At 38.3% G+C, this 20,230-nt stretch overlaps 1 protein-coding gene across 1 annotated transcript in view; it reads right to left on the bottom strand.

The window, feature by feature from the left end:
- Nucleotides 1–2,336: 2,336 nt before the first annotated feature.
- Nucleotides 2,337–20,230, bottom strand: part of NDFIP1 (Nedd4 family interacting protein 1) — a 55,139-nt gene continuing 37,245 nt past the window's right edge. The window contains exons 4-8 of the mRNA XM_044225468.1: nt 16,712–16,799; nt 15,665–15,789; nt 13,575–13,641; nt 10,598–10,703; nt 2,337–3,397 (exon numbers count right to left, since the gene is read on the bottom strand). Of these exons, the coding sequence (XP_044081403.1) occupies nt 10,600–10,703; nt 13,575–13,641; nt 15,665–15,789; nt 16,712–16,799 (384 nt within the window). The 3' untranslated portion in view covers nt 2,337–3,397; nt 10,598–10,599. The remainder of the gene's footprint in view (nt 3,398–10,597; nt 10,704–13,574; nt 13,642–15,664; nt 15,790–16,711; nt 16,800–20,230) is intronic.

Below are 20,230 nucleotides of genomic sequence, written 5' to 3' on the forward strand. Positions count from 1 at the left end.
AAAAAAAAAAAACCAACAACAACAACTACATCTTACCCATGACTTACCTGTGTCATCTCTGAGATTTCACCAAGGATATGATTCACATAGGGCACAAGGGCCACAGCTCCCTGTTCACAAAATATTCCCAAATCCTTCACATAAATGTACAGTTCTGTGTCTAGTCTTGGCATGTTTGAAGTTAAAATTTGATCACTGGTATTTCATGGAATCAGGGCCAGGTGCTTCTCTGGTATCTACCACATTACTCTTCAAGGTTAGACACAGAGAAGAGGCGGTAGGGTTGGATCCAAAACTAAGTAACATTCCATTCATGGGGTATATTTTTCTTGATTCTGACCTCAGTATCTTGCCACCTCAGCAGCTACTTGAACTGAATTATCACTTCTACTGGCCCTGGAACTCCCCATCAATGGTTATTTCTTCCTCTAAACCATTTACAGCTGTGGAATATATTCTACTCTAAGAATATATTGAAGGTCAAAAGACATTTCCTATGTGCTACCAATGACTCATGATAGGCCATAGCCCAAGTCAGATAATTTACACTTAACAAGAAAGCAACAAAAACAATTTAAAATATTATCACTTACTTCATTAAAAATCTTGTTTCTTTAAAACCCTAAACAAAATCGATCCCATTAGTAAAGATAGTCACTCATAATTTTTTAACAAGTACATTTTAATAACCTTTGATTCTCACACAAAGCAATCTAATTTTCTGAAAAAAGAATTGCTACACAGAATCCTTTAAACACAGTTTGTATCATTCCAAATGAACAGGTAAGAGGTGTGAGGGACCTCTGTGCTCATGGGTAAGCCCTAGTTGTCCCCTAGGTCAGGATCAAGACCAGTTTACTCCTTAACTTCAAGCAAGTAATAGTGGTTCCTCAGTATACCCTTACAAATAAACTATTATTCTTGATAATGAATCTACCAAAGGGAAACAGAAAAGAATGAGAGAGAAAACTGAAAAGTAAACGTACAGAAACATTCCCATCCTAAAAGTTAAGGACTCTAAGTAACAAATGGTACCAACTTTACATGTTTGAAAATACTTTAGTATGTAGAACATTTAAAAGAAAAAAGAGAAATCACCCTTCTAAGTACTTTGAAAGCATGTTACCCTGTTGGTTTACATGTGAGAAAGTCTTAAGGACCACCAAATATGTAGAAATAGGAATTCCAAGTATCTCAGTTCTCTGAATATACAAAACCAAATAAGGCACAAGGACCTAAAGAATAAACCCAAAGTGAGTTTATAATGTTTCAGTTTATGTGATTTAGGGCCCTTCTGTTTTGTCCTGTAAGATAATTTAAATAGTTCTCTCTGTTGAATGTGTCCAAATTTATTCAGACTGAGATACATTCATTCTGAAACTTTAGAACACAACAGGCTCTAAAATTTTCCAAATTCTATTGTTGGCATAATCTGATTCAAAATTTACAATCTCCAAAGAGACCCAAAGCAGGTTTCATTAAAACCGCCTGCTTATCTAACTGCAAATTCTAACCTGAAATATGAACTAGAACATATACTACTAGTTATAATAAATAAGTTAGAATGATCATTGGAATGTCCCTCCAGGAGGCCCTCAGTTTTCCTATTCATCTTTCAAACAACCTACCCTTCTGTGCATTACATACTGACACTCCTATAGAGACTCCCTAAGCTGATCCCAGATACTCACATGCAGCAGATAACTAACATTTGTAGCTATCATACTTCACTGGTGCTGGTTTGTGTAGTTATCTGACCATCTTGCTGCATTTGTTCTTTATATTTTATTTAAGTGGAGGAGGTTTAAAAAAAAAAAAATCAAATGGCTGACATGATACGAACCAATGGTCTTTAAATTAAACTCAAATGGGACAAGAATAGAAATCAGGAGGAATGAGTAATCTTTCACCTCAGCTGGGTACTCATAGGACTTAAACCAGTGGACTGTGTTAGAATGAGAAAAAGAGCAAAGGCAAGGAGGAACAAGCAGAAAATATTGGAAATAAATTATCTAAGATTATGTCTAAAAAATGAAGCAAAACTGGGAATTCTGGAATGATTTAGATCACTACAACTCCTCCCCATTTAGTCCATTAGGTTTTGCAGAACCATCTTCAAATACATCTTCAGCAATGTATTGTGTCTAAGAGAAAGGAACTTCTTGTGCTGGGGGGAAAAAAAAAGAAAAAAAGAAAAAAAATTGGCCCCAAACCAATTTTTTTTTGTATTTAGTGAATGATTCTGCATGAATCTGTATGAATAAAGATTAGAAAAAAATTGCCTTGGCAATGAAAAAATGCAAACCAAGAAATTAAACACTAATCTACAGCAAAAGTTGCTACACAAGAGACGTTTATTAATGTTCTGTTGTATTTACAGTTTTAACATAGCAAACCAAGGTGAATTACCACTTGGCAGAAAGCACATCATTCTACGTTTATAACTCATCGGTTTCTGCTAACACATTGTAAAAGCAAGTAGTACTACAGTATGTTAGGGATCATCTCAAAAGTTCCAAACTAATCCTTTCTTTGCTCCTAAGTACCTATTCTCCTCCCTACCCCAGCCCCTAGCCTAAGCATCAGGAGAACCCCCCCCACCTAAAAAAAGGAAAAAAGGGGGGGTAGGGACTCTAATCACACAAAAAGTGTCAAGAATTCCATCTTAGTAAATAAGCTGCATTTGTCCTTGCCCTTTTTATTTTATACAGTGACAACAACTTTACAATTTTTTAGGTTCATAACACAGAATAAGGGACTGCAAAATTTAGAATACAGACTATAAAAAATTAATGCTTATTTTTTTACCAATTAAGAACATATTCTTGACCACACCTTAAATGTATTTTGCACTATGATTTTGCTTCCAGGTCTTCACAGTACAAGTGAATAAATTTCTAGATTAATTTTAACAGCGAGTATGGATTATGTGCAGAAATGCAGTCAAAACAAAAGTTATAACTTTTGAGAAAACCCCCTTTAAAATGGCCAGCATTATACATATCTTACACTAAAATACTTAATTCCAAGTTCATTTTGAGATGGAGGATGAATGAAGCAAGACTGCCCCCTACTGACTACAGGGGCAAGGCTCATGCTATTTAAAATGACTACAAAGAATAGATAAGGCATTATTAATACATCACATACTTGATTGCGAGAGATTTTTCAAACATTAACCACTAATGATTCAATGATTACAGAATTTTGCATTAACTATTAAAATTTTACACCTAGGAACAAATAAAGAGAAATGATCTTTTTCAACAGTACTTTTATTTTTTTAAAGCAGGTGATTATTCCTCTGTGTTCTGCATCTTGATTCACTTCCTGCAGGTGTTCTCCTGCTTCTTCAGAGAGAATTCATAAATGCAGGAAGGCCTTTGCCAGAAAACATCTGCGAGAGAAGGATATTGAATATTGAAACTCTAGTTAGCTTGTTATTTTGGCCAAGAGAAGGATGTAGTCACAAAAGAAGGCAGGATGTTTGGAGACACCAGAAGTACATTTTAACATAGCTTTAAGATTACTATACACTGACATCATACTATTCAATAAACATCAAAATTTCAGTTCTTAAAGTTACCAAGGACTCTAGAACAAGGAAGAACGTGAATGCTTTCTCTAAAGCCCATGAGGCCAGGAATCTCTCTCTCCAAACTTCCTCACCAAAGAATGAAATGCAAATACCACTTCCTTCACCCTGCACCAAACTGCCACAGCAATGACTGTAACTTGGGGGCCAGGACACAGTAGAATCCAAGGGCAGAGGTGATTTTCCTGATACACCTAAAACTACTGTTTACCCTGCCAGTTCTGCTATATCTCACACAAAGATTTCTGATAAGGATGCCAATGATGTCATGCTGTACTATGTACTATGTACTTTGCGGCATGGCAAAGCTAAAAACAACTGTAAACTCACAGGTATCACAGATCCTTCTTTTTAATCAATTAGGAAAAGAGTATGTATTTGGGGGCACATATATCTGAAAAAAAGTTGATAAAATTTTTTTAAAGATTTATTTATTTATTTATTTGACAGAGAGACACAGAGAGAGAGAGAACACAAGCAGGGGGAGTGGGAGAGGGAGAAGCAGGCTTCCCGCTGAGCAGGGAGCCAGAACCCCAGGATCATGACTGGAGCCAAAGGCAGATGCTTAACGACTGAGCCACCCAGATGCCCCAATAAAACTAATTTTTAAAAAAAGGATATGGGGGCGCCTGGGTGGCTCAGTGGGTTAAGCCGCTGCCTTCGGCTCAGGTCATGATCTCAGGGTCCTGGGATCGAGGCCCACATCGGGCTCTCTGTTCAGCAGGGAGCCTGCGTCCTCCTCTCTCTGCCTGCCTCTCTGCCTGCTTGTGATCTCTCTCTGTCAAATAAATAAATAAAATCTTTAAAAAAAAAAATAAATAAAAATAAAAATAAAAAAAGGATATGAATGAAATAAACACTCTTAAAATAATGTCCATATACTGTAAAGTCCAGTTCTTATCCCACATTTTGAGGAATTTCTGTATTGGTCTAATTGTTTTGGTTTTCATGGAAATAATGGGGAAAGGACAAGGAACTCCCAATAGTCATGCTAAAGAAAACCACTAAAGAGATACATGCTACCAAATAAATATTTGAGAAAATACCTTGTGGTACCCTGCACCAAGGAAGAGTTGGATGGGTTACTATGTAGACCCTTAGCTTACTTCTCCACCTTTCCAAATTCCTGTAAAAGCTCCAAGTGGCCCTCTTCTATCTTTTCTGCTTAGACAACTGCAACAATCTTTAAAAGGCTGACAAAATGCAGAGGAGCTACAATAAAAGAGGAAATCAACATATACTTTCTTAAACTGTTAACATTCTCCCAGATCCCAAATTCAGTTGGTATTCAAGGAGACCAATACCACTGACATAAGAGCAACTTCTGTTTAGATTGAGAGAGCTCAAGATGTGCAGGGACAAAGACTTGTGAACACAAGGAACTCGAAAAACCAAGAAGCAAAAACACTTATCCGCAGACCGACATCAAATGGGAGGTTTCTACCAAAAGGCTAGACTTCCTACAAACTTAAGAAACTTCAGTTTTGGCTGTTTCCATTAACAGCTGAAAACTGATGTAATTGTTCCTATTCACCGCAACACTAGACTTTAAGAACACACAGTCCAGATAGCTATCCGGCCACTTTCCTTAGACCAGGCTGCTTCCACAGAGGTGAATTAGCTTTAATAGCTCTATCAAAGTCAGTGCCACCTAGCAAACATTCCAATTCCATTAAGAGTGCCTAGACAGGTTAGCAACGGGTGGTATCAATCACTGTACAGATTCCAGAGGAAAACGACCGCTAGAGAGGTGCTCACTGCTAAGAACCGGAGGCCTGTTCAGATGCTGGAGGCCTGTTCAGATGGACTTGACTCACAAGTTGTAACAGAAACAATGGTGGCACACAACTGGAGGACAGAAGGGTTTTAGGGACGGTGGGCTTTATTATGAAACCGTAGATCAGATCACTTCAGAAACCAAAGGGACCAAGAGACTACAGATCATTTAATTTCAAGAGGAAGACAAGTATTTCCTCCTGAACGTTATGTGAAATTTTTAAGCAAAAATTCCACTGAAATTTCCACTACCTTGCCACTTTCTAACACAGTCCAATAAACCAAACTTTAATTTGAGGTAAACTTCCTTTAGTAAATTGAGAGAGTTACTAAAGAGGAGGGGAAGATTCTATGATGAGACAAATCAAAGCACTTAACATCATATGGGGAAAAACTTAAGTATCTGGTGTTTAATAGGGACAGCTTACCAGGTCATAGGAATCATTTAATTATGAAGGCCTCTACCTCATTAATGTCAGGGCTTAAAAAGCTTTCTTTCCTCAGGGCGCCTGGGTGGCTCAGTCAGTTGACTCTGCCTTGGGCTCAGGTCATGATCCCAGGCTCCTGGGATTGAATCCCATATCATCAGGCTCCCTGCCCAGCTGGGAGTTTGCTCCTCCCTTTCCCTTTGCCCCTTGGCCAAAGGGTAAGAGCGCTTTCTCTCTCCAAAGCAAAACAAACAAAGCCCAAAACTTTCTTTCCTATTTCACAGGTGGTTAAAATAACAGAATTTAAAATCTACTTTGCCTATATATGCAAGTACTTTCAGAGCAGTGCTGGCTACAGTTAACTGCGTTACCACGTTCCAGCTACTGTAGTTAAACCCTCAACTACTTGACAGCATCACTGGAAGTGGTACTCCACATACATTTATCTTCCACGTAGCTGGTAAATACGAAAAAGTATGAACACCAAGCATTTTGACCATTTCAGATAAAGAGATTTCTGAAAGGGATGTTTCTTTTTAAACGCTACAGGAGCATTTGCATTTTGTTCGTTGCTTCCTTGAGGTCACACCCTTTGGGTGTTGCGAGCCCCACCTCTACAGTTCCTTTTGGCTCTTCTTGCTGTGGGGTAGGAAACCAGGTTTATAGGCTTAAATGCACTCCCAAAAGGGAACCTGAAAGCAGCCCCTGAGATAGTAGTACAGGAGCTTTAGTGTTTGCCTTTTGTAACAACTACTTTAGCTGAGTAGAAAGAGAGCTTCTGGGGTCATTTAAAGGTCTGTTTGCATGTACTGTATTTTGGGTAACCTGAAAAGAAAAGTCCCTCTTCTTATACCTTTTTCCAGTAAAATGCCAGATCTTAGGACCACATGGGAATTAAGTTATTCTTCTGTTACGGCAATGCTATTTTAAAAGTCCCTACCTGTGTCTTTCCGGCAAAAGGTAAACCTACAGCTAGCTTTCAAATAGCGACAGCTACATTAAATTAAGTAAGAAGTCTTGATGAAAGAAAATAAAATCTTCATTCTTCACAAGATGGTTTGCAAACATTCTACATTTGGATCTAGATGAACAGTTTTTATCCCTGTCAATGGACAAAGGAAATTCAGTCCCATGGGACATTACAGCTTTTCAGATTCACTCTGGGGATACTGACAATTAGTAAGGAAGTCATTAGAATTCTAAATGTTGCTTTAAGTCCCCAAACCCCTAATTTAGAGCTCTGAATTCTCTGGGCATGTCAGAAATGATTTTAAATCGACTAGAATAGCAAAGTCAGACAGAAAAGGAAAGAAACCTACTATGCCCTACATTGGGAGATGCCTGAAGTTTCTGACAACTCCTAAAGCACGATAAGCCTTCTAACTCCAAAACACAGAGAACTGCAGGCTTATCATGTCTCTTCACTGCTCCAGGAGCATTAGTACTAAGGGCTGCCTACTTTAAATCAAAACCCACCAAAAAAGACACTTTGCTTTACATTTATAATACTTCTAGAAAACATTTCAGAATTTTAAAAATCCAAACAGAACAGTAACAATTTTTAGAAACAGAAGCCCCTCAGGGCGCCTGGGTGGCTCAGTGGGTTAAAGCCTCTGCCTTAGGCCCAGGTCATGATCCCAGAGTCCTGGGATCAGCACCGCATCAGGGTCTCTGCTCAGCGGGGAGCCTGCTTCCTCCTCTCTCTCTCTCTGCCTACATGTGATCTCTGTCTGTCCAAAAAAAAAAAAAAGAAAAAAAGCCCCTCAATACAGTTTCCGATAATACAGGAAAACCAAGAAGTTCAGGCTTTTTCCTAACCAGGCTGTTACTTGTTGTGTATTAGAAACAAGATGAGAGGGGCGCCTGGGTGGCTCAGGGGGTTGAAGCCTCTGCCTTCAGCTCAGGTCATGATCCCAGAGTCCTGGGATCGAGCCCTGTATTGGGCTCTCTGCTTGGCAGGGAGCCTGCTTCCTTTCCTCTCTCTCTGTCTGCCTCTCTGCCTGCTTGTGATCTCTGTCTGTTAAATAAATAATTTTAAAAAATTAAAAAAAAAAAAAAGAAACAAGATGAGAAAGGGACACCTTTCTCTGCCTAGAGTGAGGTGGCTCAGTTGGTTAAGAGTCTGCCTTCAGCTCAAGTCGTGATCCCAGTGTCCTGGAATTGAACCCCGTATCGGGCTCCCTGCCTAGTAGGGAGCCTGCCTGTGCATGTGTTCTGTCAAATAAGTAAGTAAAATCTTTAAAAAAAAAAGGGGGGGGGGAAACAAGATGAGGAAGGTGTGCAATCCCCTACTAAATACTGAAACTTCCTTCTAACTGAAGAATGAAGAGAACAGACAGAGATGTCATCTCAGTCCATTCAGAAATTCAAAGCTACCACTTGACTAGACAATGGAATCTATTATTTTTAAAAAAGAGAAAGAAGGAGCACCTGGCTGGCTTAGTCAGTAGAGCATGTGAGTCGATCTTGGGGTTGTTAAGTTCAAGCCCCAATTTGTAGAGATTTAAAAATAATTTTAAAATATTAAAAGAGAGAGAGAGAGAGAGAAATCTGTCCCTCAGGATACTTCAGGCACCAAAAGATTAGGAGAAATCTATAGGTAATTTCGGCACTCTTTATAACAAGGAGAACCATGGCAACCCAAAAGAATAAACTTTTGAATCTTTGGTAGGTTAAGAGTTAAAGTTAAGGCTTAGAAATAATTACCAATTATAATGAGATGTGGAGAGGAAAGAAAAAAGATGACAACAGTAACTTCATAAAACTGCAGAGAATATCTGATAAGTCTCTTAAAGTTAGGATGTCCTAGACCCAAATCATTAAGGGCTAGGCTGACAATGTTAATGTCCACCTGTGTCCTAATTCAAATTCAGGATATGCCACACACTTCCAAACATGCAATAAAACATTCCCCTTCTCAAAAACAACAACAACAACACATAATACTCTTGATGATTACAATTTTCTTTCAAATAAAAGTACATACTCCCTTGAAGAACTTACTTTAACAACACAAGCTTAAGTTCTTTGTATGCTTTAACTTTTTTAAGAAATGCCTTATGAAGATACTCTGCTACCATGCAAATATCTGAACTTACCTATAACTGTCTGTTACTTACATAAGGATACTTAATATACATATAAACTGCTTAATGTAATATGCGATATACAGAAAACCTGAAAAATGTTATCATAATACCATGCTTGAAAATTTTATCATATTCAAGAAATTCTCATATTACTCTGCTGCTTACAAAATTTTAATGCTGTCCCCCATCACCTGGCAAATTAAATACGGTGGCTACTTTCTTTCCTAGAAGCATACATCCTGATACTACCATGAATCTTCAAAACTGGGAACTCCACTCTTAGTATATGATTACCTACACAAACTATGACTACCCTACAGAAAATACAGAACAAATTAATGTTCACGAAGGGTTAGCTTTGCATGAGCCAACATGTCACTGGTATTTAAGGCTGTTAAGAATTCTATAGTTCCACTGCAAATGGGCTTAGTACTCAGTACTTAGATACTTAGATATTTGAGAACACTGTCTCAACCTGCCTTTTCCTGCCTTGGCCTTCAACATTCCTTTATGCTATAATCAAACTGTTGTCCCTTGAGCAAGGTCCATTCTTCCTTGCCTCTATTTACATTCTTCACTCTGCTTCAAGTGACTCTGAAATCTTCCCCACCTTATACAATTTTCACTAGTAGAAATTCTACTACCACTTGTTATCTCAACCAGTATATCCTTTACAAAACCTTGCCTGCTCTTCAGGGGGCGGCTGGCTGGCTCAGTCAGTAGAGCATGCGACTCTTGATCTTGGGGTTTGAGTTCGAGCCCCACACTGGGTGCAGAGATTACTTTGAAATAAAATCTTAAATAAAAAAAGTCTTGCCTGATCTTCAACTAGCCTAGTCCCTAGATGTAACACAAGGCTCCCCTCCACGACCCACTCATCCCCAAAAGTCTTAAGTAACAATGAGCTAAGTTCAAGAAGTCCTGTATCTTGGTACCAGAGAGATCTCTCTCTCGTTTACTCTTTCCCAAGATTCCAGAGCTCTTCCTTTTTGTAGCTACTGATGGAAGATGGAACAAGCTCTGGGGAAAACTACATAGAAATCAAAGAGGTGCCTCAAATCAGGGCTTAGACCTTCTGTTCTAGCTAGGCAGAGGAAAAGGCCCTTTCCTCTTCCTTTCCTTGCATTTGACCCTCCTTACCACCAGAGTGGTAATATCAGGGTATGAACCTAAGGAAGGGCACCAGGAAAGTCTCCCTGACTAATTTTAAGAGATAGAAGCCTTGGTGAGCTTGTAAGTAAACTAGACAAAAGGCGTTTCTTCACACTGGAGCTCTGGGGTTTAGGGGATCTAATTAAAGCTTGGTGATTAGGCCTGAAAGGCTCCTTTCCCACTATTTTCCTTCAGAACTGGTACAACAATAAGTAGTGGCTTCAGGATTCAAGACTCAAAGATCTAGAACCCCAGAGTTGCAGCCAAATATCCTAGCTCCCTGATGACTAATAAGAGTCCGGCCTCTTCTCTACTGTCAGAATATGAGATGATGTCTTCTCCTATGGCAGTTTTTCTAACTTGCCCTTTCAATAGCTTTTTATGAAAACACCCCTTACTAAACTAGAAACTGCTAAAAGTCAAGGACTGTGGCTTCCTTACCTTCTCTGTATTTCCTACTACAGGGGGTATACTCTACTCTGAACCTGAACAGCAATCTGCAATGTATTATGTGATTATTCTGGGACTAAAACAAACTTTTGTGTTTTTTTTAATACCTTTAATAAATAAAGAGAACTCTGGTCCTGGGGAGATTTGAGAAAGTTTCTGGCATCTTCCGAACCTTTGCATAATTGATAAATCCTCTGAGAAACAGGAGAAAGCCTGATTTAAAAAAGAAAAGTCAAGAATGAATGTATAGTTTCCTTATTAAGTCCCCTCCCCAGAAACATCCCTCTTGACAGCACTACTTCATTGTTTTTCTGCTAAAAGCTATCAAAACATGAGTAATTTTCTCCAAAAATTTTCAAATATTTCCATTTTTCAATGAGAAGACATAATCTCAAGAGCCCAAATGAAAGTCTTTTTGCATGTTAAGAACCTAAGTCTAAAAGGGAAATAAAAAATAAGATGGAGTTAAACATGTACATTTGGCAACTTGACATGCATCATCAAAACCTACCTTGTGGGTTCCCAAAAAGTATTTCAAGATAATTAACCCCCCACCCTGACCCCTGCCAAAAAGAACAGGTTATAAAATACTTTTCTGAAGTAAAAAGAGAAAAAAAACCCATCCCTTCCTGTCATATCGTTTTTTTCTGTCAACTGTACATATGCAGTCCACTAGATGTCAGGATGCCCTTATCTACTAAAGTTCTTTTTTTTTCCCTTGACACCAATTCTTGTATTCTCAACTCTGAACTCCATTTCTCTATTCTTAAAAAATATAGACAAGTAGGGTACACCTGGCCATTTATTTACCAGGCACTAAGTGAGTAAGACTAATTCTGTGCGTCTATGCCAGCAGCTATCCATTCACAGTTGGCACCTCCTCTAACAATTTGTGGGGAAGGTGATGGGCCCCTCCTATGACACCTCACTCGCTCTTGGTCCTCCTCCATTAGAGCTAGTCCCTGAGTCTTAAGGGACTTTTTAAAAGCAGCGTTATGGTGATGTAATTCACACAGCATAAATTTCACTCATGCAATGTACACAGTTTACTGGCTTTAATTTTAGTATAGTTATGGAGCTATACAACCAAGAACTATTATCTTTATTTTAGAACATTTTTAGTACCCCTAAAAAACTTGGTACCCATTCAGTAATCACTCCTCATTCCCATTCTGTTCAGCACCAAAAGCAGTAAGTGACTATAGAGTAGGGGTCCCTGAATCCTAGCAAAATGGAGACCACACCTAACCTATATAGAGGGGACACCTACAGCTCCACTCCAGTAAAAGGGTGGGTGCCATGCAGAAATAGAGGTCTGTTTTGCTAGATATTCCAATTTTTAAGGAAAGAAAAAAAAAATCACACCTTTTACATGGAAACTCTTGATTTTTAAATGATGACAGCTAATTAAAAAACCTCTGAAATAACTGTGTAACAAACCTCTGAAATAACTGTGTAACAAACTAACTACAACTACTGGCTAGGCATAGCTCATGGGCTGCCAGCTTCAGAGTTCTTGTGTGTACCTACTGCAACAAAACACCCCAAAAATTTCTGCAAGAGAAATTCCAAAAATGACCCAAACACTGGGTTCAAATGCACAAATGATATCTGAAGCCTCACCATTTTTTGCTTACTAGTAAATAATTAGAAAGATTAATTACAAGCATTACAAATTCATTTCCCATGAAACTTTAATATAGGCAGACAATCAATTCATTAAGTTTCTTTAAGTTATCTGTGTTGTCAACAATCAACACAGAAAATACTGTGAAAACACTGAAAATATGCTTAATGGCTGGTCCATTCAGGATCTGCTTGGATTTAGGCTTGGCGGGGGTGGGGGAGGACAATCAGCCTTTTTCTTAAAAATACAATTCTGAGAATAAGCAAACCAAGAAAATATTCCTCCAAGGTAACTCTTCTTTGGGGCACTTTTATCATTAAGTATCTCAGTAATTAAGCGGGGGGGTGGCGGGAATCATGACTTCTCTTTCCGTGGAATTCTAATGACCAACCGCAGAATAGATGGTATCATTGGAGAGGCTGGGGGTAGTGTGATGTAAGACCCGTATTTTCCAAGTAAAATATAGATTCAGCAATGCATGGTCTATCACCATAGGCAAAGCAGGTAGCTCCTGAATGTACTAAGCAACTCTTGGGTATGTGTGCTACAATGTACTCATTAGACCCATTAGCACCATTGCCACCAAGGATCTTAAGGTGGCAACAAGAAGTCCCAAGATGGGACAGGAGAAAAGTAGTATCACAGAAGCCGGGAGAGGCAATTATACCATCTTCAACAGCTACAGGATGGCCCTGCTATAATTCTGTAGAAATGACAGCAGTGATGGTGGTCTGTTATTGTATCATACAATATTCTTTATACAAAGAATGAAGAAACCAGTATTATTCACCCCAATGTTCATTTCTTTGCTTTAAAGTGTCTTGAAAGAAAAGATTTTAAAATAAATACTTTATAATAAAAAGGATAATCCTTATTAAGATGAAAACCTGAAATTGCCTAGCACTTTTTTTTTTTTTTAAAGGTCTCCTCCTTATTGCTAAATAATTCTTATTCTCATCAGTATTGAACCAAGAATTCTGGAAACCCAATAATGATTCCTCTAGAAGTTATGTCTAGCAAGGCTATACATTTTGTTTCCTGCTGATAGATCCAACTGAATAGTGGCCACATACACTCCTGAGTAGGTCAACTGGTTACAATATCCCTGTAAACAATTCAGGGTGGAGTTTGTGAACCCTTCTGTGGTGATACTTCTCCAGGGGAAAAAACTCATAGAGTCATCTTATTAGTGTGTCCCCCTGGTCACACGGGAAACCTGAGAAGTATATATGAATGGGTTAGGAAAAACTGACCCCCACTAAGAGATATTTTATTAATATGCACGTTCCTCTAGTGGTGATGAAAAACTAATCTTTAAGAAATATTTTAAAAATTATACTTATATTGCTAATAATATTACTGTATTGTAAGCAAGATGAGGTGTTACTAAAAGTAATTTTACTTCTAAAATTTAACAATGATCTTTTCTCTCCTTTGTCTATGTTAAAAGCACTTACCTAAAACCAGGAACACCCACCAGAGCCAGTATTGACCATCAAAATATCCAGGGAAATAGGTGGAAAACTGAAAAATAAAGCAAATTAGTTTAAAGTAGCTTAGCAGGTAGAATTTCATATTTTAATTTAAGGGCACACAAAACAAACTTTTTGTAAACTAATGCTATCATTTAGCTCTCACAATTTTTTAAAGTGAAAATATTTTATATATTACTGACTTGAAATGATTATCATATACACAGATGTATTTCCTTTCATGGAAAGTCAATCTTGAAATACGATTTTGGCTTTATAGACTTTGTTTTGAAATACTCAAGTCTGTTTATTTTTTTAAAAGATCTTCCCCATACAATATTCATCTTTCTAGAAATATGTGGATTTTCTTTAAATATTTTATTTATTAATTTGACAGAAAGAGAGAGCACAAGTAGGGGAAGGCGCAGGAAGAGGGAGAAGCAGGCTTCCTGCTGAGCAGGGGGTCTAACACAGGGCGCAGGGCTCCATTACAGGACCCTGGAATCATGAACAGAGCTGAAGGCAGTCACTTAACGACTAAGCCACCCAGGTGCACCTAAAAATATGTTTTGATGATACTTTTACTTTGTCTACCCAGTGCCAAAACCAATAATTTTGTTCCTATTGTTCCGGGTACGCCTTAAATTTGGAAGCTTTACATCACAATAATCCCATTCCTTTACCAAATAATGGAACACTCTGGCCAATGGGAAGTCAGGGCTGCTGAAGTTTTCTTGTACTTGGAGAGAGCAAAGGAAGAGAATAGTTTTCTTTCTTCTGTTAAGCATGGCTGTGCTTCTGATGTGATGCCTGAAACCGCCAGAGCTGTTAGAACTCTGACAGAGCAGCTGTACCAACATGCTGAGCCAGGCGTCAACTGTCCCTAATGATGTCAATGAATTCACTGATTTCACGATCTTCCACAGTAGGACTTGTTTTCATGGGAAATAAATTCTCCCCACTGTTTTCTAAGCCATTCTGAGCTCAGTTTTCTATTACTCCCAGACAAGGATATCCTGATATGAGGTGATTCCTTTGATTCCGTTTTAACATTTCAGTCAGCTTAGTGAAAATTTTAGTTAAAAACTAATGTTATATGCTTTCTATTGAGGGCTTTTATATTCAAGAGTTTAACACAGTTTGAGCTTTAAAATACAGCATTTTATTTCTTAAGAAAATAACAATTTAAGATTTAGAGAAGGAATGAAAAACCTCTTTAGGGCTTGGGTTCTTCACCTAAGCCCATCACTTAGCTGAATATGTATTAGCTGCCTCTGGGAAAAAAGTCCAAAACTTTTAATAGATTTTCAAAGGAACTCAAGATCCTAAAAATGTTAACAACTGGTTAGATCAATGAATTTGAAAAAGTCCAGTGGTCAGTCAACACCAATTAGTTAATAATGCCTATTCATGAGGAATACATTGATTTTATCCATCAAGTTGACAAAAGCAATAAACTTACCTGAAATCACAGTACTTTAAGAGACTAGATCTTTTCAAGTATAAATTACTACAGCAATCCTGACTACCTAATAACTCCCAAATCACTAAAGATGTCTCTCTAATATACTTTAGAGATAAGGCCCCTTAATGGAATAGCACTTGTTAAACCATTTCGGCTCCCATTTTGCCATAACCAATGATTACTGGAGGGAAGAAAGAGGAAGAAACAAGAGAAGGAAAGAGGGAAGAAGACAGACCAAAACTTTAGCAGGATTAATGTGAGGAATGCCTGTTTTTGATGAGACACCAAAGAAGTGGTATCTTTCTTTTTATTACAAAAAGAACTAATTTTAAAACAAAAACACATATTATCATAAACATTAAAAGCAACTTGTGAACAACCTGTAGGATAGATGCCTTGGGACCACCAATATTCACTAGATTTAACTGTAACTTTCATACATCAACCACCGGCAAATGCTTTTGGTTCAACTTCATGAAACCAGAAGAAAGACAAACCTAAAATCATTTTAAACGTAAAAATAATGTTAAAAAAAAAAAAAGTCAAATATTCCAAGTTTTTCTACTTATTGTTGTGCTACAGGGTCTATCTCTTCTGGTATACAACTTACCCTGACAATCAGGATCCACTTAATTAGAGAGAGACCAAATCCTGAAATGGCCCCATATCTTCCTGCAGCTGAGGTGGTCAGGCAAAAAGACAGAAAAAATCCAATCCAGTTGAAGAGGAATGCCACTGTAAAGGCAGAAAAGAAAAAAACCGGGTCAGACATGTCAAACCCAAGATGTGTCAAACCCAAGAAGCAAGAGTGCTCTCTATACTTGCTTTTGCTTAAATGGCTTTTTCCAAGGATAAAAGATAGTCCGCTCACCCACCATAACCATTGCCCTACTTCCCCAAAACATCCATTCTGTCTTCTTCCCCCCTAAGAAAAGCAAGAAACCATCTGCTCTGAATATCAGGTATTATACTGTTATGTCTGCTGCTATTCACTTTCAAAAATGCCTTAACATTCACCAAACTGTATACTTATGACTTGTACCCTTCATATATTACACTTCAGTAAATAAAATCTGATTCAAATTATTCATCCCCCTACTTCTATGAATTTTGAGAGCTTACATTAAGGTTACCTCTAAAAAGCACTGTTTCCTTTATATATTTTTATTATAGGAAATTTTAAAATGGCTGCTCACTTCTAAGTGACACTCACGGAAAGTTGAATGCAAAATAACACCAAGTTAGGGAAAAAAAAAATTCAGTTGACTTTCATATGCCAGAAAATAGAAACATTAAAAAAAAAAAACCCATCAGACTAAGGTCTTCTGAATTCCTACTCAACAGGGTCAGGTATGAGTAGGAGCAATGTTAAGAGTCTTTGCAAACCTAAAAGATGGGACTCAGTTTATGTAAAAATATGGCATCCTTAAAATTGCTTCTTTTTGTATTTTCTATAGCTACTTGTAGAAAAAGCAGATAAACACAAAGGATATTAAGATAAAAGTAAACTAAGCTCTGAACATCTCAGTAAAAGGCATCAAACAAACACAATGTATTAAAATATTAGCTCAACTACTCATTTTAATTCAGTCAGATTCACCCACAATTCAAAGCACTCCAGTCTGTGGGAGGTTTTTTGCTATGCGTAGTTACTTACTGAAAAAAGTTAACATGAAAATCCCATCATTTCCTATCCTCAGCTGGTCAGCATCATCGAAGTCATCTCGACCCACAAAATCCTCATCCTAAGTGAAAAGAAAAAGATTAAGTTAAATTCACAATGAATTAGTCATAGGCAAACAAAAGTCATCAAGAAAAATAAGGAAGGGGATAAAAATGAGTACCAGGAGAAATTTTACTGCTTTGGCTCAATTCAAAACTATAAGCATTGGGCTCAGTATGTGTTAAAAATTTCATTTTGTCATTTATGTAAAAGATATAATTAGTGAAAAAATAAATATTTCTTCCATCCCTAAAGTTTTTTAAATGAATCATTCATTTTATCATCCAAGTTCTTTAACAATGAGCTTCAAAAATTATAAAGTTCAGGGGTGCCTGGGTGGCTCAGTGGGTTAAGCCTCTCTCTGCCTTCTGCTCAGGTCATTATCTCAGGGTCCTGGGATTGAGCCTCGCATGGGGCTCTCTGCTCAGCAGGGAGCCTATTCCCCACCCCTTCTGCCTGCCTCTCTGTCTACCTGTGATCTCTCTATCTAAATAAATAAATAAATAAATAAACAAATTATAAAGTTCAATGAAATGTATTAATTCATATGTGTCTAAAGCAAAAAAAGATACACATTTGGCTTACATTCTAAAACCACTAACCCAGGGGCAATTGGGTGGCTCAGTGGGTTAAGCCTCTGCCTTTGGCTCAGGTCATGATCTCGGGGTCCTAGGATTGAGCCCCTCATTGGGCTCTCTGCTTGGCAGGGAGTCTGCTTCCCTCTCTCCCTCTGCCTGCCTCTCTGCCTACTTGTGATCTCTGTCTGTCAAATAAATAAAATCTTAAAAAAAAATATATATATATAGGGGCGCCTGGGTGGCTCAGTGGGTTAGGCCACTGCCTTCGGCTCAGGTCATGATCTCAGGGTCCTGGGATCGAGTCCCGCGTCGGGCTCTCTGCTCAGCAGGGGGCCTTCTTCCCTTCCTCTCTCTCTGCCTGCCTCTCTGCCTACTTGTGATCTCTCTCTGTCAAATGAATAAATAAAATCTTTAAAAAAAAAATAAATAAAACCACTAACCCAGGGTCTTCTGGGGGCCCATAACATTATTATTCCAGGACCTATTAAGGAGCTCAAATGCTTTATGAGACCTGGGAGAAAAAGGAGAGCATGATTTCACATGAAGAGGCCACAGGGCTACCCACTGCTCAACTCCATAACTATTTGTTCAGATTAGCATATAGGTCTGAAACAGGGGCACCTGGGTGGCTCAGTGGGTTAAGGTCTGAAACAACCTCACTTCCATGCTTACTGGCAGATAGGATCCTTTCCATCCTACCCTGAAAACATAATACTCCAAGTCTAGAAGGAACACAATCCTCACCAATATTAATGCCCATATATGTGGCCCACCTTTTCAACTGATGTAGGTTATGTGTTGAAATACTGAAAAATACATGAATACACACTTAAAAGTAAAACTTAGATTTGTACACAGTCCAGTGAAGGTTCCCCAAATGAACACAAAAACAAAAAAAAACTTTAGCGACAACAGAAACTCTCTCTACACAGAGAGAAATGGGGCTGGGAATTCCATGACAGGCCTGGGGAGGGAATATTAGAGAAAGGAAAGGTATCAGTGGCAGCTTCCATTTCTAACATTTCTTCTCCTGTTAGAAAATTCTTAAAATGTGTTTATGTTTTTTAAAATACTAAATACCCAGTTTCTGACTTCATATTAGGAAAAATAAGGCTTTGTGCCTAATTAGACAGTAACAGGTTTTTTTCATAAAAAATCAAAGATATACTACAAAAGGACATGGAAATATTTTCTAGTAATATCACAGGTGCCTTCTAACTGTTCTTCCTATTCTTGGTCTCTCTACTACCAGATTTCTCCTACAAATTGCTGCTGGGTTAACGTTTCGAAAACACCATTCTTGTCTTACCATATCCCTGCTGAAAAACTTTGACTAAAAGAGTCTGTGTGACCTATGCTTAAGTCTAAATGCCTCAGCTTAGCATTCAAAACATACTATAACCTATAGTGTGGTCACAAACTCTTTGCTCAAGAAAAATCAATTACTACATTCACAGACCCCACCCCATACCAGGCTGGATTCACATCTGCTTTCTGCCCTTTTCCCTCTGGAATGTTCTTATCCATCAAATCTCAGAGTCTACTTCAGATCCCATCTTCCCCACAATCACACAGTAAAAAGTCACAGTTCTTAATGCTCACTGCACTTGTACTGCTGTTTAGATACTGGTATTTGTGGGCCTTTCCCCAGCTATATTTAAGTGCTTATACTGTAGGAATATTCCCTTATTCAAAGTTTTCTACCCACCCATTGCAAAATACATAGCACACTGTGTAAGAAAGTGGTCTACACATGCTTGCTAAATACTGTTTAACAGGTTCTTAAATATGTATACTCATCAAATAAAAGTATTCTAAGAAGCTCTGCTATTAATCAGAGCTAACCACTGCATCTATTTCCATGGGACAGTTACCACAGAGTCTAACATGACTACAGATTACACACAGAATTTTAGAGTCTAGAATATCTGGGTGTGACTCTCACCTATGCTACTTAGCTGAATGACTCTGGGCAAATTACTTACTTAATCTCTCTGGGCCTCAATTTTTGCATCTGTAAAATGGGGATAATATAATCTCAACCTTGCAAGGTTATCATGAGGACTTAAAATAACATACTGGAAACTGAGCATAGTACCAACCATGCCATTTGCTTCCAATAGAAGATTATTACCCTAAGACTGTTCTGCCCTTAGACCATAAGCTCCTTGAAGGTTGCTAGTTTCTTCCGGCACCTGCAAGAAACAAGCCCATACTACCATATGGAATCAGCCTAGACTGGCCTTATAAACTATTATTTCTGTCAAGCAGTGGTTTCAGAAGCCCCACCACTCATAGTAGGTGTGGTCTGTAAATAGTCCACTACTCTAAGTCCTGAACTTCTGAGGCCTATACCACTGCATTGCCCAGGCTAAACTTCTGTTTTTATTTTTATCGTTCTCTCTGGTTTCCTTTCAGGACTGGAGTCTGGAACCCTGACTGCCCCTATTCTTAGGGAATGGATCCTACTCCATCATTTCCCAATATCTGGCCTAAGACCCCACCTACATCACCTTCAACCTAGATGAATATTTATGAACCACATCTAGTCACTTGCAGATCTGACATCAAGAACAAAGTGTGTCCCAAAGTCTCCTGGCTTTCATCACACCCGATGTCTCCTACTGTGAATCACCATCAGGCTAGATGGGATCTGAATTCACTATATCCCCTCAAATGGAGTGGTCTGGAATGCAGTTGGCATGAGGTTCATCGAGACAATTGCCGTGGCCCTTTTATAAGTTTAATTCTATAAAGTTGAACTTACTCTTTCTATAGATCTGCCCAGCAGCTATCTACCTAACACCAAGTAGACGGAGAGGCAGGCAGAGAGAGAGAGAGAGGGAAGCAGGCTCCCTGCCGAGCAGAGAGCCTG

This window comes from Neovison vison, chromosome 1, assembly GCF_020171115.1.
Source record: "Neovison vison isolate M4711 chromosome 1, ASM_NN_V1, whole genome shotgun sequence".
Lineage (NCBI taxonomy): Eukaryota > Metazoa > Chordata > Mammalia > Carnivora > Mustelidae > Neogale > Neogale vison.